The sequence below is a fragment of the Malania oleifera genome, chromosome 9 (assembly GCF_029873635.1).
Source record: "Malania oleifera isolate guangnan ecotype guangnan chromosome 9, ASM2987363v1, whole genome shotgun sequence".
Classification (NCBI taxonomy): Eukaryota; Viridiplantae; Streptophyta; class Magnoliopsida; order Santalales; family Ximeniaceae; genus Malania; species Malania oleifera.
In genome coordinates, this window is record NC_080425.1 from 39,095,355 (window position 1) to 39,122,677 (window position 27,323).

A 27,323-nucleotide genomic window follows, 5' to 3' on the forward strand; every position below is an offset into this window, starting at 1 on the left:
TAGTCCTAGGATTGGTGACTTCCTTGGAAGTCTTCGTGTTGTGCCCTTTTTTAATTTTTTTTCCATACAATTATATTTTCGTTCTCATTACATAACAGTGCAGAGGTGAGTAAAATGTCATAGGGCTTGTCTAGAGCTCTCAGTTCATATGTTGTGGGTCTTGCAACTCCACTAGGATTGAAAGTTATGGCAATTTGACCTTCGGGCAAAATCGTAACTTGTTGCCAAGAGGTTTGCAAGGAGAGAGAGAGAGAGAGAGAGAATATTGGAGTAACAAGAGAGAATGACACAAGGAGCGATGAGCATCCGAAAGACAATTGGCTATAGGCATAAATGTCGTTTATATGGGGGGAAAAAATTGAATGTGAATGTTGTGTGCAATCATACCAACATTAGTGGACCAATCCCATCAAGACTTTGTAATTAAGCGTGCTTGGACAAGAATAGTACTAGGATGGGTGACCTTCTAGGAAATCCCCCTCACTCCCCTAATATTCATTCACGAAAACCTTCTTGCTCCAATTACAAAGGCATACATGAAAAAAAAAATTTAAAAGGAATTAAAATTAAAAGTGATTGTGCAAAAATTTGTCTAGTGTGCATGTGTTGGCCGCGCGCGCGTAGAAGATAGCCTTATTCTATGCATAGCTAACTTCAATAACTTTCGAGTGCTTAAAATGATGTTAGAAACATTAAGGAGATCTATTGCGTTGAAATTTAACATTGACAGCTCAGCTTATCAATTTAGTGACCACACTCCCACTACATCAAAGAAGATGATGGGAAGGAAACTCAATAGTCAATCTGGGCATGGAATATTTTATCTGAGGGCAAGAGAACTGCTTCGTTAAAATCAGCCAATTCTAGTGTTCCTATCCATATGATGAGTTCATTCAAACTACCCATCATTGCATTTAGCAAAATATAAAGCAATAATCAAGGAATTTTGTGTGGGGCTAGAAGGCAAATAGTGAAAGGTACACTTCAAGACCTAGAAGGTGTGCAAATCAACTTCCTTTGGAGGTTACTTAAATTTAGATGGAAATTCTCTTGTATGCAATAAATATATAAATAAATAAATAAATAAAATGTTCTTTTGGAATCGAATGCTTGATATTTTACAAAGTGGAATATTGTCAAATTGCATTAAAAAAAATAAAAAAATAAAAAAGATCAAGCTTGCAAGTTATCTGGAAAGGATAATGAATATCTCGATAATCTTTTCATGAGATGTGTAAAGGTGCAAAATGGTACCCTTTACCAAGGTGATGATTGTTCAAACTTCCTGGGTTTTATCACTGAAAACAACTGTCCCTTCCTTTCTCTAAAGACACTTTAAAGCTCAATTCCTTTGCTTTATGCTATTGCTAGTGTATCTACAAGTGAAGAATTAGTCATTTCAATAACTAGACTTGGGATTGTTTTTCAAATGTATCAAAGAAGCACATGCCGTTCGTAACACCAAGCGTGACTATTTGATGCAGGCACAACAGATCAATTTGGGGCGTTGCTGCTTTAGAGGAAAACTCTCATGAGGCTACGGCTTGCTTTGCTTTTTGTGACGAGGAAGGAAGGCCTTTATGCATAATCGGCCTGTAAAACTTAAAACATCAGCTAAAGAGGCCTAAGCTTAGGCAATCTGTAAAGGTGTAAAATAATCAATCAAAGAAGGGTGGAGAAAATTTACCATCAACTCAGATACGAAAGAAGTCGGTGATGATATCAACCATCTTCATAGCCAAGATGAGCAAATTTACTTCAAATATTCATAATTTTAAACATAAGATTTAAAATTGCATACATTAATTTGTGGGCATAGTTTGATGGCCTCGCTCATTATTTAATAAGCTGATGCAGCAGTCAAAAATTTCACTCCTCTGCCTCCTATTTTTTCTTCTGATGCATAATGATAATGTCCTCGAAGCTATGGTTAATGAGTGTTTTGACTTATATTAGCATTCTCCTTTTTTATACTAGTGCTCTCTCACTTCTTGGCATGTGGAATTTCAATTGTCATATCCCTTGAAATTACTATTTAAAACTTAAGGCCTCTGACATAAAAGTCCCCAAACTTTTACAGTTTGATCGTCTCCTAAGAAAATATTTAGCAATTATGAATGGTACTATTTGAAGACGTTTTGCAAATAAAAAGGAGGATTAAAGAAAGATCTCTAGCAATTATTAAGCAATTATTGAATGTGATTAGTTGTTTGCCCGTTTAATGGCTCATAATAAAATTGGAGAGATTTCACGGAATAATAGAAGACAAGACATGGGAAACCCCCAGTGCGAAACAAAATGTTGAACGCTAGAATTATTCTCTCTTCTTTTTGAGTGGAGAAAATTCAGGATCCAATCGGCAACCAACAGTAGTCTTCCTAAGTCTGAAATCTTCTCCCTGGCATAGCCCCTGATCTGATCCAAAGTCTCTGGACACACTAACAGCCCATCAACTATTCTGCCAAAGACTGTTAAAAGACTCCTGAAGTAGTGAAAAAGATGCCCAGAATCTGATTACTGAAAAAGCACATAACACCCAAATCTGAAAACGGCACCTACTTGGCCTTCACATGTGACAGGTGGTCATTGTTGATCCTATCAATCATTCCGGTACAATTCATCAAAGGTTAACATGCATTTCTTCTCCAGCCACTACAAATATTTCATCCACCCTGCAAAAGATATTCAACTGTCAGAACTTTTTGCAATGACCAACAGTGAAACAGAATATTTGGAACTTCAAGCCAGCAATAGAATTCAATATTTTCTGGAGATCAAACGGGATTCTGTGTCAGACAACTTCAGTATGGGCATGGAATGTGTTTGACACACTTGCAGAGAGTGAAAAAATTTGACATTCGCATGTCCTAATGGTCAAAATATGACTTTCAAATGGGCCTCTTTTGAAATACTCATGCCATTTAGATTCTTACTCTCTGTTCTAGGATGAGATGCTGTGGAGATTCCACTAAACAGCACATTCTCTCTTTGCTACAAACATTATACGTTCGGGAATTTCACACCATTACACGGCATGACAAGATGTGTAGCTGGCTATGCTTTGTATCTGTGTTTAAATATGTTTCAATTTTACACGATCCTGAAACAGAAAATACAACTAAATGGCTGGTGGTAATTAACTTCTACATTGCAAATTTATGTTTCGTACTTCATATTTTGGAAATTAACTCAATTTAGCCCATTCTTTTTATTTTATAAAACTGACAGAGGTAACCTCAGATGCAATCATTCAATTTCTGATTATTGATGCTTCTAGCTGCAACATCTGTTTCCTAACAGAAATGTACACAATTGAGCTCGAAAATTTTGGGTTCAATTCTAACCTGTAAGTATCTATGTTCACCTCAGCAAGCCATGTTGTTAGATAAACCTGCAAGACAATGATTTTGTGGTTCCGTCAAAGGCGAGAGCATTTGAAAACGAAGGGTAACTAATTTACAACACCATGGTAACTACCTTTTCGACCCCTAGTACTTGTGATTGTAGTACTATGCATTTAATAATAAAAATAATTTTTTTTCATATACTACAACTAAATACCTAGCACTACAATCACCAAGCAATAGGTTCATCATTGTTGAATCTTAAGTTCTTGGATGGGGTCTAAAGATTCATAAAATCACAGTAGCTTACATAGTTCATGCCTGAGTTGTTTCATTACACATGCATGCCATATTCATAATCCATAATGCAACATCCCTAATGCAGGTAGGTGATAACATAAGATAGGTGGTGAACCATGTGCAGTTGAGTCCCGCACGCATGATCCAACACTCTACACAAACTCACAACTACATGAATGTACTAATATTTGTATTTTCATTTTCATAATACATGCACTACGAGGTGAACCTAATACCTGTAACACCTCGTTGTTTGGTTGATGGTTAGATTGCATAGCCGGAGTATCTGACTTAAGGCCCCTTATTGTTGGAGGCACCAGCTCACAATTTTCTTTGGAATACAAGTTGCATTTGCTCAAATCATCAAATTCCCCAGGATAAAGCTCATTAGACCAATGCAAATTGACTTGTTGAGCTGTCTCATGACTGATGCAAAGTAAATCCAGTACAAGCAACCGCTGCTCCAAACGATACAAAGGATAAAGGCATAGATATAGACTGAAAAATGCTATAAAACTGTGCAAACTCATACACCAAAAACAAAAAAACAAAACAAAACAAAACAAAAAATACCTTCAAATTTAATTCCAATATGAACATCTCAACAAGTTCTTGTGCTAATTTCTCTGATAGTCAGCATGATGAAATTCATCAAAAAATGAAAAGAACACAGCACATTGGAAGAATAAATTGAGAGTGATAACTAGCATATCAATACAAAACAATTGTACATTTTATGCATTCCGTTTTTATTAAAGGGAAAAAATTATCTAAGCACCTCTGAGGCATTCTTAAATATACTAAGTGTTAAACGTTGCATTTGACAAAAATGACTAATTTTTTTCAAAAAAAAAAAAGAACTAATAATTATTCATACCTACAACATAAAAGCCCAGTTAGCTACTATTACCCCAAGCGCACCTACCACATATGCTACATGATGGAGATCACACTCAGTGAGAATTTTTCTATCATAGGCATAGATATGCTATAGGGTCATTATGATTACCTAGGGTTTTATGGTCCAAATGTTTGACAATTATGTGTTGGTACAATTTTTAGGTATTTGATGTTTTGTTTCATTAATTATGATTTGATATTGATTCCTAGAGATTGTTTATTTGTGTAGAATTAGGAGAAAGCCTATATAAAGGCTAGATGTGTAACCATGAAGGACAAATTGGAATATTGAGCATTCAGCAATAATTGAGTTTTGTCTTCATTTTTTTTACAATTTTTAATTTCCAATTTTTTCTATTAACTTTTTGCATCCTTCCCTCATGCCAATCAGTCATGCATCAATTTGGTATCAAATCTTGGATTTCAAAAACTCCTTGAAGCTTAAGTAACATGGATCTACCAAAGAGTGGTAGAATTTGTTTTCCTATTTTACAAATTGTTTTTCCATTTTGATTTTCTTTTAATAATTTTCATTTTTCAGTAAGGATTAGGGACTTTATAGTGTATTAAAGTTTATATGAGCTTGTATATCTAGTGATAGAGTGCTTAAATTTTTTTAAAATTTATTTTCTTTGTTATACTATTTTATTAATTTTCATTTTTCAGCAAGGATTAGGGACTTTATTTTGTGTTTTGAAGTTTATATGAGCTTGTATATCAAGTGATACAGAGTGTTTGGGTTTTTTTAAAATTTATTTTCTTTCTTATACTATTTTATTTTAAAATTTTCTTATCTTCCATTTATAAGTTAGTTATTAAATATTTCATTTCATAAAATATAAATGTTATCTAGTTACAAATTAACAATTTAGAATTTAGTCTTAAGATTACAATAAAGTTATGTTATGTACTTTTAATTTATACTCATGTAATATACTAATATCTAATATGTACAATAAAGTTAGTTACGTAATACGTACATTATGAATATGTACATTTGATAATTCGACCTATTTTCTTCAATTTACTCATATGAAAAGAAAAAAAAAAATTTGTTCATTCATAAACTTACTAGATAGAAAATTACACTACTTACTAGTATAGTAGTTGTAGTCTTGTAGACTTGTAGTATATAGTATTACTTAGTGATTCGTACATAGCATAGTAGTCAGTTACTACTTACTCCTAGTACTTCTTTTTGTTTTTTGTTCTTGTTTTTCCTCCCTTTTGCATCTTCAAATTACTCTTTGAAGGCTTAAAGTAGAAGATGCCTTGCAAGAGAGGAGACGGTCAAGTGAAAGAGAGTGGTACTGGGTCTAGAGAGGATTTCAGGTGGCAATTGACTGATATTATTTCAGGAAATAGGAATCACGTGAAGTGCAAATTGTGGTAAAGAAACAAAAGTGGGCATCACAAGATTGAAACAGCACTTTGACCCATGTAAAAAGGGAAAGTTACTAAGTGTCCAAATGTATCATCTAAAGTTAAGACAAACATGATGCAACATTTGAAAAATATAATGGTGGGAAGGAAAAAGAAGTAGATGATAAAGGAAGACTTGTAAGATAGATTATTTGTCAAGAGATGATGAAGACTGTGAGACTACACTTCCAAGGAGGAAAGTTTTAGGGAATGGGAAGAAAGACAAAGGGACTGGGCATAGTTATGATGACAAAAATGATGGGATCATGGGGCACTTCCACTCAGCGTGACGATCTTGGATGTGGTCAATAATGGGTTGACCCCAAAACTCTTGAAGGCAGGTTGAGGACTATGGATCCTGAACTCTAGAATTGGTCAAAAATTAATGACGGGATTGAGGGAAAAGCTTGGTAGTGCAGTGTCTCGCCTTTTGTGGGGGCGGGGGGAGGGGAGAGGGGTGAGGATCACAGGGACCGCTTAGTTAGGGTGAGGTCTGTAGGTCAAAAAACGGAGGGACAGCTGGGTCTAGGGATACAAAGAGATTGGAGGAACCTATTGACATGTTGATCTTTTCTTTTTTGGTGTTATAATTATTATTGTTCTTTTTTCTGGATTGTTCCAGGCATTTTTCGAGAGATGTCTCATTCTCCCTTGTGTAAATTCTCTTCCTATTAATGAAATTTTCTTTTGCTATCAAAAAGGAAAGGGGTTCAAGGACATATGGAAGGAAAGAAGAGTGGCCATCATGTGTGATGGATGGAAGATCAGTGACAAGAGATGCAATTTTCAACTACACACTCACTTGCATTCAGCTGGTAATTAATTATTTACAAGTTGGAGTTATAAATTATAATTATATTTCTTGCTTCTAAATCTAAATTATTAAAATTGAAGTTCACACTTCTGAATGTATGATGATCATTTTTGTCAAGCTATTACTTGAACCCTACAAATTCAATATAGTGGCAATCTTTCAGAGCACTGTGAGATAATAATGGATGGAGTTAAATCAGTGATTACATGTTGGAGCTTGATATGGACAATCTAATTAGGACATTCAATCAAGTAAGAACATGGATTGGATTGCTTAAAAAACTACCTTTACTTGAATAATTTATTTTGATAACTATTTGAGGTGATGAATATAATGGATTTTAATAATGAAGTTTTTTACAGCTGTTGACGTTTAGGGATAAAGTGAATTCATTTGGAAACCCATTAGCACAAAGCGTTGTTGGAAAAACAAGTCCAGACTAATGACTTCTATAGTTCTTCTATCTACTGAGTAGTAAGTACTAAGTACCAAGTGGCTAATGAGTGAATGATTTTGACAATAAAGCTGAATGGTGGACACATTATGATAGCTGTGCACCTGAACTCCAACACAATATTGTGAGAATATTAAGCCAAACAACCCCAGCTTCAAATTGTGAGCGCAATCGGAGTACTTCTAGCTTTATTCACACAAAGACAAGAAACAGGCTAAAATATGCAAGATTGCAGAAGTTGGTAATGTCAGCACAATATGAAGTCAAAAATATGGCATGCCACTCGAAGAACTGCACAATAAATAGAGGCTGGCCTTAATCCCATCAACATTGATTATATTTTCAAGGAGGATGATCCATTATCTCCATGGCTAGATGAAAGGGAGGAAACTCTGTATGATGGGCAAGATAATTTTGATTGGTTAGAGGTTGATGTAGTAGAGTCACAAACTCAACAACCAACTCATCCTCAAGCCACACAAATTGAGGAGAATTCTAGTCCATCTGCAACTCAAAAGTGATGATAGAGGAGGTTTGACTCCTCCTAGTGGTAATGATGATAGCCCTAGAAGTGGTAAATCTAGTGATAGTTGCAGTGGTAGTGGCGATGGTGGTTTTGGTGAAGGTAAGCAAGTTGAGCCAAGTAATGCCTTTGGAGGAGATTATGGATAGCATCTATGCTAGATGACTTTGATATAAGTGATTTTCCTCCACCTCCTTCGTGTTTTCCTCGTTCTTCATTATCTAGGCATGGCCACAGGCGAAGTGGAAGTGGAAGTGGAAGTGGTGTTGGTGAGGGAAGTGGTAGTGGTCAAAAAAGGAGAAGTACTAGTAGACATGAAGAAGAGCATATAAGGACATCCATCACCATGGTGTCTAACAAAGCTTTGCAGATTTTGGCATTAGGGAGTCATCTTCTTGTAACACCAATACTAAGAGGATTCAGAGGAGCCATACTCCATATCCACAATATTATCTTTCACAACCCCCACCTGCACACTATTATCCACCTCCATCTTATTACCCAGCACCAAGGCTATCCATATCCTGCATATGCTTACCTTATTCCCTTGCCTATTTTTTCCCATACCTTGACAGTTGACACCCAATTTTACCCATGGTCAATTTGATTAAAATAGGAAAAAAAATCATGAAAATAATGGAAAATAGATTATTAACTAATTGAGGGCTCTCCATCTCTCTCTTGACCTTTGCTAGCATATTTTAAGTTTGGATTACATTAGGGCTTCAAATTTTGTATTTTTAAGGTGTCATTGTTTAAATAGCCATTTTTATTGAAATAAAAGGGTATCCCTAGCCTAGTTAAGGGTTTTGCACTAAGAATGAGGAGAAACTTGTGCCCAAACACCCTTTTAGGAGAAGTGAAGGAAACTTCTTGCATCATTAGGTAGGTCTCCCTTCCTCATGTAACTTACATGTGCAATTGCATCCGATTTCACTGTAAAACACTCAATCAATTCAATGATAGAACCCAAAAGTAAGGTGATAATGTCCTTTCGGAATTCTTGAGGCGAGAGAAGCCCTATGCACTTGACCAAGATACCAAATGGTAATTAGGTGGACCAATATTTAACAGATGGTAATCTAAACTTAAACGAAGAATTAATGGCCATGCACAATTCATGTTTGAAATTTCGAAGTCGTAGTACTATTCACAGAAAGGGTGTATTGGGGACGCTGGTACCTTCCCCTCGCATAAGCATATTTCCGAACTTGGCTCTAGTATGTAGACCCTTGACGATCGATTTCTTGGACCCTAGTGTAGCTAATTAAGCAAGTGGTTATTAGTAATTAATTAGGTGTTCTAACCTTGCCTAGACAAAATAGGTTAGTGGGGACTATGTTGATTTGTTTTGAATCTTTGACCCATATCAAACCCCCACTCCTATATCTTAACTCAAGTTCGCCATCTGAGTTTAGGCAATTTAAAGATTCAACCCCGCAAGCAGTGGCCCCTCCAACATGTTGCAACAACTTGGTTACTCCATTAAAGACATTAGAGAGTCAAGCCAAAGAATAACTTCAAAACACTTTAAACATAGAATTAAGTATGGCCTTTGATTCTTTCCAATCTTAATTGTTTGATAACTTTTCTCAAATTGACTAGACGCATGTGTTAAGGGTTATGAGATAAGTTTTCGTGCACAAATCCACTAGCCCTATACCTGAGCCCGTCCTTGTAGGAATAGACAGAGATGTAATAATGTTTGCTCTCATAAGACAATAGCCTCCGCATGGGCCCACAAAACATATCACTCAAATTGTATCTTTTGCATTCGAAGTAGGAATGCAAACAGAGTAGAATTGAAGCAAAAGAGGTAGAACCTGAATGCGTGTCGGGGAATTATTCATATCACCATTCTCGTCCCATTAAGGGATCTACCTCCCATTGAGGATCCAAATCCGCCTACCAACTAAAAAAAAAAAAATGTTCTATATTATTACTCCAAATCCCCTCGGGTCAACTTGAAAATGCATTTCCTTGCCAGATCTAATCCTATAGGGACGTACCGGGGTGAGATATCCACTAACCTAAATCCATTTACATCCCTAGTTTGAAGTTTGTTATCGGTGAGGATTGGGCACTCTACTAGCCTAAGTGTAGGTGATGATATAAACAATTTGGGGACCTTTAGCCTTTAGGGCATAAAGTCAAGCTTACATGCAACAACCTTAAATCTCATACCCTAGAATAAAGATTCAAAGATGATCCCAAAATACAAACCTACCAAATGTGGGACAAAAGCTTCTACCTTCTCCGAGTGAATGTGTTAGTTTGTGCATTTGTTTGAAATTTAACTTTAGGCTTTCTTTTTTTGTTCTTTGACTGTGCATGTTTTATGGAAAACATCATTTCTTTTTAGGTAAGGTAGGATTTAGGTATATCTTTCAAAAAAGACTAGGGCACTTGCACCCATGGTCTTAAATTTCCAAAAGATTATTGAAACTTCCATCAAATTTTCGCTTTCCATCACCTTCAAAATCAAAATCGCAATCGATTTCCAACTTAATAATTTCCATCAAAATTTATGCGGATCATCCGAAATTTTTTGAAATCTTGAAATTTTAGCAAAATTTGTCGAAATTTTAACTATAGAATGAAATTCCCTTGGAATTCAAATGTGTGATTTAGATGCAAAGTGAAATTTTCTCTGTTAATCTAACTTTTTTTTTATTGAAACAAAAGAATATTACAAGGTATTTTGAAATTATATGAAAAATTAAACTTACAAAAACATTTTATTTAGCCATTTATGTCTAAATTATCTTTATATATATAATAAATAATTACAAATGATTCATGAATTTCATTTAGATTAAGATCGAATATGTTTAAAACACATTGTATTATGAATATGTTTAGTACACATTATATTACAATTATTCCACCTCTTACACAACATAAATGTAATTAATTTGTAATATATTAGTCTTAAAACTTACATTATTATATTTATTAACTATTTTTAGAGTTTCATATAAGAATTCCATGTTTTATTACCAATTTCCATCATTTGTCAAATCGAAATCGAAATTTCCATCAAAATTTCTTTACTTTGGAGTATCAAAATTTTAGTCGAAATCAAAATTTCCTTGCTTGCACCTTGTCTCGTTTCATCTATACTCCCATGCTCAAACTATAAACCTCTACCTTCTATTCTTCACTCTAAAGGATGCCACTCCATCAATGCTTAATCTGTGAACACCCATCTATCCATCCTTAATTTAGGGGCAGCTCTTCATTTATTCTCAATTTGTGAACATCCATTTGTCTATGCTCAATCTAAGAGCATATACCATCCATTCTTAATCTATGGATACCCCTTCATCTATGTTCACTTTGTAAGCATCTACCTTTCATTTGTGCCCAATCCACAAGTACCCATCTATCAATATCTGGCATCCATGCTCAATCTATGAGCACTACCTATTCATTAGCACAAATCCATCCACATTCTATATTTATCTAAGATAAATATGTAAGCGTCAAACCATCACCTATGCCTAACATGTGTGCATCCATTCATGCTCAACTTAGACCATCCTTCTATGAGCTCATCATTTCAACATCCATGTTCAATCTGGGGCATCAGTTTATCTAAGCTTAACTCATAAGCATCTAGTCTCCCATACTCAATCTGTAAGCATTTGTCCAACCACGCTCAATCTAGGAGTAGTATCTATCCAGTTATAAGCATTTGTGTCTCCATGCTCAATCGATTAACATGTCATCACCTATGCTCAATGTGTAAAATCCTATCTCCCATGCTCAGCCTATGAGTGTCTATCCACTCGAGCTCAATTTGTGAGCATTTGTCTCTCCATGCTTAATTTGTGAGCATGCAAACTGCTCACAAATATGAGCTCAGATTATATTTATCGAAACTCAATCTACGAACACCAAGTCATTATCCATGCATCATATGTAAGCATCCATTCACACTCAACTTGGATTGTCCTTCTAAGGAGCTCATTACCCCATCCCCCATGTTAAATTTAGGGCAATTATTTATCTATACTCAATTTGTGAGCATTTGATTTCCAATACTCAATCTATGTTCTCAACCTAAAAGCATCTATTTCCCCATGTTCAATATGAACATGTAACCCTCTATGCTTAATCCGTGAGCATCTCTCCACGAGCATTTGTCTCTCCATGCTCAATCCGCGAGCATGTAACTATTGGTGCTAAATATATAAGCATCTACCTTTTGTACCCAATCTGTGGGCACCCATTGATCTATGCTGATATGAGAACATCTATCCGTTAATGCTTAAAAGTGACCATTTGTCTGTATGTGCTCAATCTTAAACATTCAATCATCTATGCTTGATCCATAAGCATCCATCCTCCATGCCCAATCTGTAGGCACCTATTTGGGCCATTTCCAATCCACAAACATCTACGCGCCCATGCTCAATCTATGAGCACTTCTCCAATCATGCTCAACTATAAGCATATTTGTTTATTCTATATTTGTGAATTCCTATTCACCTATGTTTAGCTTTAAGCGTCTCAAGCATCCACCCATAAGCATCTATCCATCTATGCTCAGCTCATAAGCATCTATTCCTCACATACCATGCTCCACCTATAAGCCTATGTCATCACTTAACTCTTCCTATAAGTATCATTCCATCATCGAGAACTTGCGTGCATATGTTCATCATTTATCTTTCCAAGCTCAACTTCAGAGCATCAACTCATCAATCCAAGTTTGTGAGCTTATGCTTACGTATCCTTAGTCTATGAGCATCTATCAATCACTCAAGCATCTAGGCTCAACCTGTGAGCTTTTATTCAACATCTCATCCTTATGATCAACTTGTGAAATATGTTCATTATTTATTCGTGGGATTAACATTGAACATCAATGCATAATTTATTCATTCATGCTCAACCTATAAGCATCATTCCTCCATTATTGGTCTAACATACAAACACTTATTAGTCATTCCTCTAATTTCCCAATATGTGGACATTCACTCCATCTATTTCTTTACATAGGAGCACTCACTCATCCATTAGTTTTATGCCATTGGTCTTACACCCATGGGAGCATCGAATCTTTCAATCTTCCATTCCCCTATTCACTAGCTTTAGCTAGAATAGGTGTTCATACATTCATGCAATCATTCATACATTCATACATCATTCATTCATGCAATCATTCATGCATTCATTCATTCTACCAACAAAAAAAAAAAAAAAAACTAAAAACTAAAAAACTAAAAACTAAAAAAACCAAAAAAACAAAGAAATAAATAAAACAAAAAAAGCGAGGATCTTAAGCATGCAAGCTTCTTCGTAAATATACATTTCATCCTTTTTTTTCTTTTTTTTTTTGTGGATTGAACCCTATGGTGTCGTGGAGCCAAAGAAAAGAGCCTAGGTATACATGGTCGAGGCAAAGCTTTATCTCAATAGTTGGAAATCATCTTATCAGAATGAGCATATGCGATGATGTTTATTTCTTAGTGAATTCGTTATTTAGTTTATTTTTTCTCTTTTTTTTTCTATTAGAAAAAAGAAGTATCTTCGAAAAATTCTCCACATCTATTACATTATTTCGTCCCATGTTGTATCAATTAGTTTATCATGCTTGTGTTGTGCCATGTTAGTCCCTTTTCTACAAGTCTAAGGACGATGGCTTTATCAGATCTAGGGATGTCAGCCTAGATTTTGACTCAAAAAACTCAATTCATGGATATGAAATAATTCGATGAACAATGCAAAATAGATCTAATAATGCCAATATAGGGAATGTTTAAATTGATTGGATGGGATATAAACAAGCCAAAGAAAAATCCGACCAAAGCCATCAGAAGATGAAAAAGAAAAGCAATCAAGATGAAGGCTTGATTGAAAGAAGGAAAAGGGATCGATAGCCCAACCCAACAAAGCTTCAAGATTTTCTCTAGAGGAGCACTACTATCAATAAACAAGAAATGTCTTTTAAAACATTATGTTTGACATATTGAGCTTGAAATGAATGTTTTGTTTTATCACTCATGTGAGAAGGATTATTCTTAAGTTCACTGCTAATATTTGGATTGAAGATAGGTGGTTATCATTTGGCCAACCAGTAAATCCCCAAAAGAACCTTAATGAATTGAGATTCTATTTGTTAGCCCCCGTTTGGGAGCACTTTAAAAAAAGAAGTGCTTTTGGCACTTATCACTTAAAAAAAGAAATTGTGAAAGTAAGTGTTGTTTGGCTTCAAAAAAAAAAGTAAGCACTTGACAACAATAGCAACAAAACCAGGCCTCAAGTCCCATTAGGTGGGGTCGGCTATATGAATCATTTTCTGCCAATTTCTACGATCATGGACCATTTCTTTTGATAGATTCAGGGCTATTAAATTCTTATTCACTATCTCATTCCAAGTTATTTTAGGTCTACCCCTCCTCTTTCGACTGTCCCCACCCCCCCACCCCCCCCCCCCAAATAGTAACTAACTCACTTTTCCTCACTAGCGCACTATGTGGCCTATGTTGCAAGTGTCCATACCATTTAAGTTGTCCCTTCCCTATCTTATCTTCTGAAGGAGCTACACCTAACTTATCACGAATATGTCTATTCCTTAATTTATCTTTCAGTATTTTACCACTCATCCATCTAAGCATTCTCATCTTGCCAACTTTTACTTTTTGGGTATTCTGTTTCTTCGTCGCCCAACATTCTAATTCATATAGCATAGCTAGTCTTATAGCCGTCGTATAGAACTTCCCTTTTAATTTTAAGGGTTTTAAGGGTATTCTACGATCACAAAGCACACTTGAAGAACTTATCCATTTTACCCAACCTGCTTTAACTCTATGCATTACGCCATCTTCAATTTCTCTTTCACCTTGCATAATAGATCCAAGGTATCAAAATCTTCAAGTCTATTTATTTCTTTATCATCAAGTTTAATTTTGTCTCCAATATTCCTCCAACCATTACTAAAATTACATTTCATAAATTCTATCTTCTTTCTACTTATCCTAAAGCCTCTAGATTCCTAAGCTCTCTCCATAATTCTAATTCAGTCTCTACTCCGCCCCTATTTTCATAAATCGATACAATATCATCTGCAAACAACATACACCATGCAACCTCATTTTGAATACTCTCAGTCAGCTGGTCCATCACTAAAGCGAAAAGATAAGGGCTCAAAGCAGATCCTTGATGTACACCTATGGTGATTGGAAATTCTCTAGTTTCTCAACCTATAATTCTTATACTAGTCACTACTCCATTGTACATATCCTTAATGACATCAGTATACCTACTACATACACCTTTTTTTTTTTCTAAAACCCACCATAGAACTTCCTTATGTACCCTATCATATGCTTTCTCTAGGTCAATAAATACCATATGCAAGTCCCTCTTCTTTTCCCTAAATTTTTCAATTAATCTTCTTAAAAGAAATATAACTTCTGTGGTAGATCTCCCAGGCATAAAACCAAATTGATTTTCTGAGACCTTCGTTTCTAGCCTTAATCTTAGTTCAACTACCCTTTCACATACTTTCATCATATGACTCATAAGCTTAATTCCACAATATTTATTATAATTTTGAATATCTCCTTTATTTTGTATATAGGTATTAAAGTGTTTTCCCTCCATTCATCTGGCATTTTCTTAGTTTTTAAAATTGTATTAAATAAATTAGTCAACCATATAATTTCGTTATCACCTAAGCTTTTCCAAACTTCAATTGGGATGCTATCTGGTACTATAGCTTTCCTATTTTTCATTTTTTTAGTGCAAGCTTAACTTCGTTAGCTCAAATTTTGCAAATAAATCTCATATTTTTAGTCTTTTCCTCATTTGTCAAATCTAAGTTTAAGCCTTTTATTTGGTTTTCATTAAACAAATTACTAAAGTAACTTCGTCATTTTTTTTATGTCTTCGTCCTTAACCAAGACAATATCATCCTCACTTTTTATACATTTTACATTTCCTCAGTCCTTACTCTTCCTTTCTCTAACTTTAGCAAATTTAAATACATCTCTTTCCCTTTCTTTTGTATCTAATTTATCATACAAACTAATAAATGATCTGTATTTAACTTCACTAACGGCCTTTTTTGCATCTTTTCTCGTCTCTTTATACTTTTCAAAGTTATCAAAGTTTCTACATTTTTGCCACATATTATACCAAATTCTTTTTGTCTTTATGGATTTTTGGACATCTTTATCCCACCACCAACTTTCTTTGCTATTCGAGCATTTTCCCCTTGATTCACCTAGCTATCTTTTTAATAAAGCTAGCTAATCTACTCCAAAGAGTCTTTATATCTATCTCATCCTCTATAGTCCGATCCCCATCTTTGATCATTTTATCTTTAAATTTTATTATATTTTCTCCCTTTAGGTTCCACCTCCTAGTTCTCTTACCCTGGTTTATTTTATCATTTTTCTTCTATTTTTTAATACATATATCTAACACTAAGACTATGTTGTGTGGTTAGGCTTTCACCTGGAATAACTTTACATTCCTTGCATGATAAATGATGACTTCTATTTTGTTCACTTTTAAAGGTCATTAAGTGTTCTTTTCTTTTCTTAAAGCAAGTATTCATTATACTAAAATCATATGACATAGCGAAGTCTAAGATCATCTCCGCAACTCATTTTTGATTCCATATCCATATCCTCTATATATCCTCTCACAACTCTTTTATTATCTCTTCCAACATGTCCATTCAGATCTCCTCCTATAAATCTCCTCCTATAAAGTTAATCATAAGTCTTCCTAGATGCGAGAGAAGGAAGCCAAAACCTATAGAAAGTCAACCAAACTATGATATCCAAGGAAGGTTTGCTGAAACGGTGCAAACCTGAACAAAGGCAATAACAAAGAAGGGTAACTTTAGGGTTTTAGGAATTTTGGTGCAACTAATGGTGTAGGTTATCAAAACAAAAGGATTAGGGTTCCAGAGAAGGGGAACATCAGAGTCCCAACAAGCTCGTATTCCCAGAGGGTAGGTTCGCAAACTTGCAAAAAGGGATCATCTATGGTTGCAAACTAGCACAAGGGAGGTGGCAAGGGGAATTAAAGTCGCAAGAGGCCCAATCGCGAGGCTAGTCGCCGATGTGAAAAGCATCTAACAAAAGAAAAGGGTTCTAGCATAATCACAAGCTTGCAAGAGGGAGACAGTGAAGGGTTCTAGCATGGTCACGTCAATTGAGAACCTTCGCTCTGCTGCTGCTTTTGTTGACAAACAATTTTGTCCGAGGTCAATTTGACTAAAATAGGGAAAGCCCTCAATTAATTGGGCAAATAATCTCAATAGATTATTAGAAAACAACTAATTGATCGCTCTCCATCTCTCTTTTGACACTTTCTAGAACATTTCAAGTTTTGACTACGCTACGGCTTCAATTTTGTATTTTTATGATTTAAATCGCCCTTTTATTGCAATAGAGGGTATCACTAGCCTAGTGAGGGGTTCATATTAATAATGCGGGGAGACTTGTGCAACAAAACCCTTTTAGAACAGGGAAAGGAAACTCCTTGAACTTTAAGGGCATTTTAGGAAAGAAGCCATCAAGGTAAAGCCCTAGCTTCCAAAAGTTTATGGAAAGAAAGCTAGGGCTCTCAAGGGGAAGGCACGTTGAGAAGGAAAAGGAGGGATACATTAATCAAAGGAAAGACCCTGTGGAGAAAGAGAGAGTGGCTAATGTTGTGGCAAATTCTAGTGAAAGCAGCGTAAATTGTCATGAGTACGAAGGCCAGATAGCAGCATTATAAGTTGTAGTGAATAAGAGGGTCAAAGAGCAGCATGAAGCTGCCAATTATGTCCTCCATCCAAGCTGCTCCTTTGTTATTTGGTTTAAATTGTGTGTGATAGAGGAGGATGGAGGACTGGTTGCTATTTATTGAGGCAGTTTGGAGATTTATTCCAGGAGGCAGTGGCCCTCTGGCATGTTGCTACACATACAGTTATCCACCACCACCCCAACGACAATTCCATGGAGGATATGAATTGAACCAATAATCAATTCACCCATCTAAGATTCCTTAGTATTCTTCTTCATCCGAACAATATCAAGATCAACCAAGAGATGCTTATAATATTGGTTCCTCATATTACTCACTTGAAGGAGTTGGAAATGGATAGGGTAGTAACTCTCAAACTAGGGATGATAGATATGCAAGTTATGAGGATCCTCCACGCCATTCTCTATGGTGGTGACTTGGGAGTTGGAACTTGAAAGTTGGACTTTGAGAATTGAGAGAGTTTGAGACTTGACAGTTGGGGCTAGAGTGACTAATGAGACATGCTTTATTTTTTTATGTGATTAACCATGTTTTATGTGCTACTTGGTTGTTTGTACTCTGTAATATGAAATATGAAGCTTGACTGGTTGAACCATGGTCTGAAGTATGGAGCCATGAATTATGAGCAATAAACTTGTTATGATGTTTGTTTTTTATTATATTTATGATTTCTTACCTTTATAATCAAATATAATTGTAAAAACTAGCCAATATAGGGCTTTTCTCACCAACAGCGACTTGAAAACCAAGTTGATATTCAGTAGTTGCATTATATGTTGCATATAAGTTAATTAAATTTTACTAAAATTCATTTATAACATTAGTTTTTAAGGTTCTGGGATCAAAACATGTGAATATGTGTGTTTTCTACAAGCTTGCTAATGCAAAAAATGAATTCATAGACATGGCAACCTTTACACGTCACAAAAGAAGTGATGGCCATTATCATCACAAGGTGACCATTGCCGTTATGCTGACTGTTCCTATTATTTTAAACCATATCCCTTTCTCTTTGTATAAACCATAATACTGCAAGAGGCAAGCTATTCTACAAATCCGTATAATTCCTTCAATCACACCTCTCCTAGCCTTCAGTTCTTGCTCAACCTTCTCTGCTGCCGCCCACTTGATACCCAGAGAAGCAAAATGCAGGCTCTACAACACCTTCACCCATCAGTGCGGAAGATGATAACTGTCTCTTCCAATTCATTACGCACATATAATCTCCAACTGTACAATAGACCCATCAATGTTGAGAACCAGCACATCCAGACCAGCTTTCTAGGAAGACGCATACCTACTCCCCAACAAAGTAAATCACACTGCCCCACGAAAATATGCTTTGTATGCTCTCCCATCTCTTTAAATGAAACTGGAATGGGAAAAATGGACATCCAATAAACTGGTAGGTTGGACAGAGTGCTTTTAATCAAATCAGCTTACCCCCTTCCGATAGCAACTAACTTTTTCCATCCTGCAAACCTCCTTTCAAATTTCTTAATCACTGGATCCCAGAGTAGCAGAAACAGCCCCCCAACGTAGAGGAAAGGCAGTTACACACACATGAATAATATTTGTTGGGATTGGATTTCATGAGTGACAAAAACTTATATAGTTGGTGTGTGTAAACTTAAAATAGTTTAATGAAGCTTTAATAGTACACTGGTCAAATAGCGTGATAGATGCATATACAGATGCAGTTACAGGTGCATATATAGATTCATTTACAGATGCAGTAACAGATGCATATATGGATTCATTTACAGATGCGGTCACAGATGCAATAACAAATGCATATATAGATTCATTTACAGGTGCAGTTACAGATGCAATAACAAATGTATATATGATTCATTTACAGATGCAGGACAAAAGCAATAGCAGATGCAGTTATAGAAGCACTCATTGATGATAAGCGACTTGGGTATGTCATATACATAGTTGTTAGAATAGTACGATTCTCTATTCGAACCGTATAATTCAAATCGAATAGAAAGGAAATTGAGTCGAAACGTTAGGGGAATCGAATGTGAAGGAGAATCGAATGACTTGGGCTGAGAATCAATGAATCAAATCAAATCACACAATTCGATCGATTCGCTGCTACCGGCACACGTCCACCTCCAACTGCTTTAAAGCCCAGCAAAAACCCATTTTTACACCTTTTTTTGCACAATTAAGTTTGTAGTGCCCTTAACGTAGCTTCTGTCCCAAAGGAGAGAAGAAATGAGACCTTTGGCCTTCCCTCCAACCATTCCTCTGTGCTCTGTCTCTGCCATTGACAATTGAACTTTGAAGGACTGCCAGAGTGCCAGTTGTCTCCCTCTATTCTTCTGTTCTTCCATAGAAGAAATACCAGAGACCATCTCTTCTCGGCTTCCTATTTCTCTGCTCTTTCTGCCATTGAAGAAACAGACGTGAGTCTCATGACAGGGGAGAAGACTCAGCGCTGACTGCAGAGAACCAAAACTGTGTAGGTACGTAACTTGGTTGCCTTCCTTGCATTTTTTATTCATTTTTTAAATTTTAATCAGTTTTGATTATGCTTTTAATTTACTTTTTTTTCTTATTTTAGTTGTTACTTGTTAGAGTTTTAAAGTAAGCCCATGCATTAAAAATGATATTTTTTCTTATAAAACAGTAAAAACACAATAAAGTTCAAATCTTTATTGCTTTTGATGATACATTCTCTTAAAATAGTCTTAAAAACCACAAATTTCAGTTTTTTTATTAATATTTTCTTGATTCAGTCGCCTATTTTTTTAAAATAATGCATACACATGATTTTTTATTGTTAAATCATAAATGTTAAATATATTGCATCAACTATTCAACAATTAATACAATATTATAATGGCTTGCCTATTGAACTTTGTGACATTTTTATAATATTCATTTATTCATTATAGTATTATACTATTATTATTATAGAATAGAGTTATAATAAATTAGTAAATAGTAATATAGTTGTAGTATTATGTATTTATATTATACTTCTTTAGTTGTTTCTTACTCTTTTTGAATATGTTATTCATTGTTTATTTGTAGATTGAAAGTTGAAATTTGAATTGGAAAGTTTGTGCTTATTTGAGTGTTAGTGTGGGAAGATGGTTTCCAGTTCAAGTGCTGAGCCTAGGAAAAAGAGTTCCAATACAAAGAGAAAAGATCCTACATGGGATACCACTGCTAATTTAAGCTGCTTTTTGGGAAGTCAGTGGAGGTCCATTTCTTATATCTATCCTTCTTCCACCCCTCACACTAAACGTGAGGTGGGGAGGGATTCTCATATTCATTTTTGGAAAAACCGGCTGGGAAATGCACGCCCCATTTTCTACTTCTTTCCCCCGTCTCTTTTATCGAAGTTATGAGCAAAACAAAGCTGTTACTTTTTCTGTTGGTGACTTGAACAGTCCTTTGGTTTCCTAGAATTTTCATTTTAGGGGACCTCTCAACAATAGGGAGATGATGGAATTGCCATCTTTGTTATCTTTATTGAGTGGAAGTAACCTTTCTTCGGGGAGGAACGTCCGCTGTTGGTCTTTAGACCAATCAGGAGTACTTTCTTGCAAATATTTTTTTGAATTTTTTATTTGTCCCAACTCTTCTTTCCTGCTATACTCACCTATTTGGAAGGCTAAGGTTCCCCCTAAAATAAAGGAGTTCACTTGGTTGGTCAGTTGTGCTTAACAACATAAATACTAATAACTTGTCGCAAATTAGGAGACCTATGAAGGCTCTCTCTCCCAATGTATGTGTGCTCCATTACAAGAACTCTGAGACTGCTTCTCACCTTCTTTTGCAATGTGAATTTGCTTGGAGTATATGGAATATGCTTTTTGGTGTTATGGGAGAAAGCTAGATTTGTCCTCCCTTGGTGGAAGACTTTTTAGAAATACCCTTCACAAGCTTTGGTAGAAGAAAGGATGGGGAAACTTTATGGAAGTGTGGCTTGTTCTCAATATTATGGGGTTTGTGGATGGAACATAATACTTGAATATTTTCTAGGAAAAATTAAGTACTTTGCGTCTCTGTGGTGTGTCTGTTATGGATATTTTAAAGAGGCAACCTTTTAGGAGTTTCAAACAGATTGGAGGAACACATTAACTTGATAATCTCTCTTTTTCTTGGGTTTTTTTTTATGTTATTGTTTACTCCTGGAGTGTCTCAATTTGTCTCGGGAGATATCTCATTCTTCCTCTTATAAATTCTTTTCCTATTAATGATATCTTATTTTGTCATCAAAAAAGAAAAAAAAAAATGATAAAAGGATGCACTTGAAGTGCAATTATTGTGGGCTTGAAATATGTGGCGGCACAATTAGAATGAAGCATCATCTTGTGGGGGATCATGATAATGTTGCTCCTTGTAAGAAGTGTCCGTTAAGAGGTGAGGGAAAATTTTGTGAATCTTTTGGAAGGAGTAAAACAAAAGAATGTTCACAAAGAAAAAGAAATTTTTCAAGAAGAGTTTGGAGAACAAGAACAAGAAGTTCAAATTATTGTTGGACAAAGAAGAGGCACCATGGATGCTTTTGTAACTAAGAGCAAAGGGGTTAAGGGAAAAGGGTTTAAGCAACAAACCTTAAGTGCGTGAAAAATAGAGAGGCGGTGGTTCAAAGCATTTTCTGGTTCTTATATGGGCATGTTTTACCATTTAACTTGGTGAAGAGTCCATTATTTGCATCAATAATGAAGATGGATAGGGGATATGGAAAGGCCGAAAGGGGTTGAAGCTTCCAAGTTATCACAAGGGTAGAGTGACATTTTTGAAGAAAAAAGTTGATAGTGTCAAACAAATTATAGAAAAAAAATATAAGAAAGAAATGGTAAAGACAGGATGTACTTTCATGTCGGATGGATGGACTGACACGACACAAAGGCATCTCACAAATTTTTTGGTTAATAGTCCTTATGGCGTGGTTTTTCTCAAATTTATAGACACTTCATGTGTTGTGAAGGATGCGTATAAATTGTATAAATTGCTTTGACTCATTAGTGGAAAAGAGTGGAAGGGGAAATGTGGTTCAAGTGGTGACAGATAGTGCATCGGCTTATGTAAGTGCTGGTAAGTTGCTAATGGAGAAGAGGAAACATATATTTTGGTCTCCATGTGCAGCCCATTGCATAGACTTAAATGATATTGGAAATTTGCCTGTCTTTCATTATACAATTCAAAAGGCTAAGGAGGTGTGTGTCATCATTTACCAACACATATGGGTCCCCAACATGTTTAGGGAGTTTTCTAGGGATAAAAAAATAAAAAAATAAAAAATAAAATTTTGAACAGAGCCAGGGTTACAAAATTTGCTACATATTTTCTCACACTAAAGAGTTTTGATGAAAATAAGCTTGCTCTTTGAGCCATGTTTGCATCAGAGGAGTGGGCCAAGTGTCACCATGCTTCGAGTTTGGAAGCTAAGGAAGCGGAGGTCATGTTATTGTGTGATGATAAGTTTTTTGGAAAGCAATAAAGTATTGCATGAAGTGTGTGAGCCCACTAGTGAAAGTTATGAGGCTTACTAATGATGATGCGAAACCAGCAATGAGGTATATATATGAAGCCATGGATAGAGCAAAGGATCAAATTGACCAAAACTTTAATCATCAAAAGATCAAGTATGATCGTATTTGGAGCATCGTTGATACGAGATGGGATTTGCAACTCCATAAGTCGCTTAATGCAGTGGGATATTTCCTTAATCCTAGGTAAGTCGCATGGTCCAAAAACTAAAAAAATTTGATAACATGTTATGTGAGCAGTGAGTCTATTACCTATGCATTTATCTTTCTCACTTTTTTTGTTATAGGTTCCAATATACTAATGGCTTTAATGCAAACATGGAAATCAAAATTGGTCTATATAACACTATTAAAAAAAATGAATCCAAATGTTGAATAAAGGGTCAAGATCGATCAATAATTGGAAAAGATCAAGAAATCCGAAGGGATGTTTGGCTTAAGCACGGCTACTCTAACAAAAGACAAGAAACAACCGAGTATTATATCAATCTGATAGTTGCCTACTTGCCTTTATGATAACTTTTTCATTTTTTTAGTTTTTCCTTTTTGGTTCATAACCAAAAATATGATATGATGTTTATTCATTTGTTTTGATCATTTGTACAGCTAGCTTTATGGTGGGAGAGTTATGGAGAGAAGCACAAGGAGCTTCAAAGACTAGCAATATGAATCCTTAGCCTCACACGTAGTGCCACAGGATGTGAGAGAAATTGGAGCACATTTGAGCATGTCCACTCCAAAAAAGAAAAAAAAGGAACAGCTTGGAACAACAAGGACTAAATGCTCGTTTTTGTCAAGTACAACATTCAACTAGAGCTAAGGCAAGCGAGGAGGCAGCAAAGTGGCGAGACATATTATCTAATTTGTTTATCGGACATGGAATCAAATGATGAAATGATACCGAAAAGGAAGGCCCTTGTTGACCGAAAGACATTTCAAGGATGAATGTGAATAAGTGCTTTGAGGCTAAAGGAAAAGTTGGGCATAGCAAGGAAAGGAAAGGAGGTATGAGTTGTATGACTTTATATTTGCCACTTTATAAGTCATTAGTTTATGAATGTCGGATGGAGCTTTAAAAAATAATTTGTCATATTTTGATAATTTTATAATGCCATACGATAATGTAGGACCAACGAACCTGAGATTTGATCATAGAAGAAAAGGCAAAAATGTTGAAGAAGATGACATTGAGCTAATTGATGCTGAGGAAGGAGATGAAGAAGAAGGGGCACAAGAAGAGACGATTGTGGTATACGATGAAGATGATGATGGTGATGGTGATGATGACGATGACCTTCCATTAGGGGAATGGAATGATGAATGTAGATGCACCACATTGCACATTAGTAGTCTATATTCTATAAATAGTTTAAAGTTTAGCTTGTTTTGTTTTATGATTATGAGACGTGGGCTTCCAAATATCCTTTTTGTTTTTGAAGATGACATCTCATAACACGTGTTAGACTTATAGTTTTGTAGCAAACTACCATAATTTGATACTTGATAGAGATGGGATAGACCATGGTATATCTTTTGATATATGACTAATATTTCCTTTATAAAAATATATGTAGAGTAAAATAGATCATGGTAGGAGTCAAACCTCCAAAACTTGCTTCAACGACAAGCGTCGTTCCAGTTAACAACATGATGGATCCATACTTGTTGAAAGTTTAATGTGTTTTGCTATTTTATTTTGTTGTACATAAGTGCATATCATTTGGAATCAATTTTTCAAATTTTGTACCAAATCTAATGAATCGATTCGATTCTCGATTCATGATTCACTAAATTGGAATTTCGATTCACAATTTGAATCTCGATTTGACAACTATGATTTTGTATCATATTTTAATGATCTTTTACTCTTAAGTAAAATCTTGATTATTTGCAAATTAACATTAGGTTATTGAAAATTCAAATTCAAGATGTCATATCAAGGTTAAATCAAATTTTTGAATTTTCTTATACAAATTTGAAATTTCTTGGAGATCAACTAATCACTTTTTAGAAATATAAGCTACTCCTTCAGGTTGCCCAATTCATTCTCCAACAGGAAAAACGAATATTAAGCATTTAATGCTGATATAGAAGTCGACGGGCTTTACAAGATAAGGGACGATTTCAATATATATGGCTTCATCCAAATCAAGAAGAACTAATCGAAATACATACATCTGCGACAAAGCTCCTCTGCTGATTATGTGACTGATCTCCACTCTAAAGTTGTATAAGTTGTATTTATGATTCAAAGTGTGTTCATTGTAATGTCATTTGATAGGTTAAGACACTTCACTGCCTCTAGCATCACTATAGGGGTACATTCCAATTGTTTAGTCAGCTAGACAATGATCTTAGAAGATCAATTCTCATTTCTTATGTAAATTGGGATTCACTCCGAAAGGGGATTGAGGTCCGAAAGTGCAATGGCACTAATCCTTAGCAAGGTTGTCAAGAGAGTAAACCTGGTTGGCCTGAGTGAAGTGGTACAGGTGTCCTAAAAATGAGCCAAGGAGGCTCAAGTGAGTTTTGGACAAGTTGTCCCATAAAGAGTAAGCCGAGAAGGCTTAAGAGTGGTAAGGATGGTAGTCCTTGAATGTGAGCTAAGATAATTTATAGAACGGTTGTCTTGATTGTGTGATACTCTTCTATAAAAGGTATCCGAATTTAGGGAAAATGCTCAAACTAGTTGGCTTGGGGAGTGGATGTAGGCATGGTGACCAAACCACTATAAAATATTATGTTACTCTCTCAACCTCTCCTAATTGTTATTCTGCAACTTATCTTGAGATAGTTGAGAATGATGTGTGGTCGTTTGTGATCAAAATATGATAGATATTTGTATTACCAAAAAGTTGTAAACTCAAGATCTCATAATTTTGGGTTTTTGATTAAAAAAATTGAACTAAATTTAGAAACCGCCCAATTGAACCCCTCCCCCTCTCCGGTGCCTTATCGAACCAACAATATTTTTATGGATGAGAGGGAAAATTGTATTAAGAACCAAAATAATGTACAGTGGAGGAGGATGAACTATCCTCGAGAAACCTACAACCAGAAAAATTAGAAAAGAGCTGCCCTCCAATACCTTTGAAGATACATCAAAAGAGTGGACCCATAATGAAGCCAAGAACACCATGCTATAAGAGGCTAGGGCAAAATATGGGGCTCTTAAAGATTCTCATGCTCCTCTCGATCCAAAAGGTAGCAAAATTTGCTCTACTATACAATACACCACCCTTTTTACTTGAGCCAAAACCCCTATGCTAGGAAGAAATCTCCCACATTCCGAGGCACCCCCAAGCTTAACCTTGTAAGAGAAGGGAGCATCCCAACAGTGTGATGCCACCTTACAGTGCAGAAAGACATGTGTTCTCGTTTCACTGGATTCACAGCACATTAAGCACATGTCAAAGAGACATACAGGGCTTTCTTATGTGTAACATATCATGTGAATTATTCCTATTCAATATCACAATCCAGATAAAGGTCCAAATTTTCCAAGGAACCTTAGCCTTGCAAATGATATGACTCCAAGGAAAAACGGGAGAATGCATTTTTAAAAGGTTTGAGAAGAAAGATTTAGAAGAGAACACCCCTGAAGAATCATCGTTCCACATTCTCTCATCCTTCATACTCACAGAGGCAAAATGGTCCAACACAGAAAGCAAGGTGGTGAACTCATTGACCAATCTTTCTTTGAGATACCTGAAAAATGGAAGTTCCACAAAAGAGAGCCCCCCTTTGAAGAGATGAATGAGCTGATAGGTGTGTTATGGAGAAAGGAAATCTTAAACAAATGAAGCATCTTCAGCTCCAAAGAAACCTCACCCACCCACACATCCTCCCAAAAGCGCACCCTACTTACATTTCCAACTTTGAAGTGGGTGAGAACCAATAATATGAATATCAATTGCTTCTACAAATTAATAAAAAGACAAACTCATTATGATGTACAATAGACTCATGTTGCCAAAATACGAATGGTAACAGAAGTCTGGCTTCAGCAGCTAAAAAATCTTTTCTTTTCTTTTTTTCAGTACACAACAGATATATTATCTTTGCACAGAATGCCTTAAAGCTCCAATTTATTGCAGGCAAGTACATACCAAAATAAGAGATTGACAAAAATGCAAAGACTGGTATCCCTCCACAATCACCAACATCATCAGAAAACTGCACATGTGGACTATTGCTTGTCCCTTTGAGAAAACACCGCATGGAACCACTAGTGTTGACCATATTAGTTACAACAACAACCTGTTAATAAATC

General features: G+C 35.6%; 1 protein-coding gene across 2 annotated transcripts in view; it reads right to left on the reverse strand.

Moving 5' to 3' along the window:
• Positions 1 to 2,157: 2,157 nt before the first annotated feature.
• The window catches only part of LOC131164759 (uncharacterized), a 34,685-nt gene continuing 9,519 nt past the window's right edge, over positions 2,158 to 27,323 (reverse strand). The window contains exons 4-9 of one of the 2 annotated variants that reach the window (XR_009139338.1): positions 27,160 to 27,310; positions 4,218 to 4,270; positions 3,881 to 4,102; positions 3,345 to 3,391; positions 2,560 to 2,672; positions 2,158 to 2,468 (exon numbers count right to left, since the gene is read on the reverse strand). Coding sequence is in view for 1 of the 2 variants with exons in the window: in XM_058122188.1 (XP_057978171.1) it covers positions 2,621 to 2,672; positions 3,345 to 3,391; positions 3,881 to 4,102; positions 4,218 to 4,270; positions 27,160 to 27,310 (525 nt within the window). In the remaining variant the exon portion in view is untranslated. Of the gene's footprint in view, positions 2,673 to 3,344; positions 3,392 to 3,880; positions 4,103 to 4,217; positions 4,271 to 27,159; positions 27,311 to 27,323 lie in introns of both variants that reach the window. The other variant, XM_058122188.1, reaches the window with a different exon arrangement.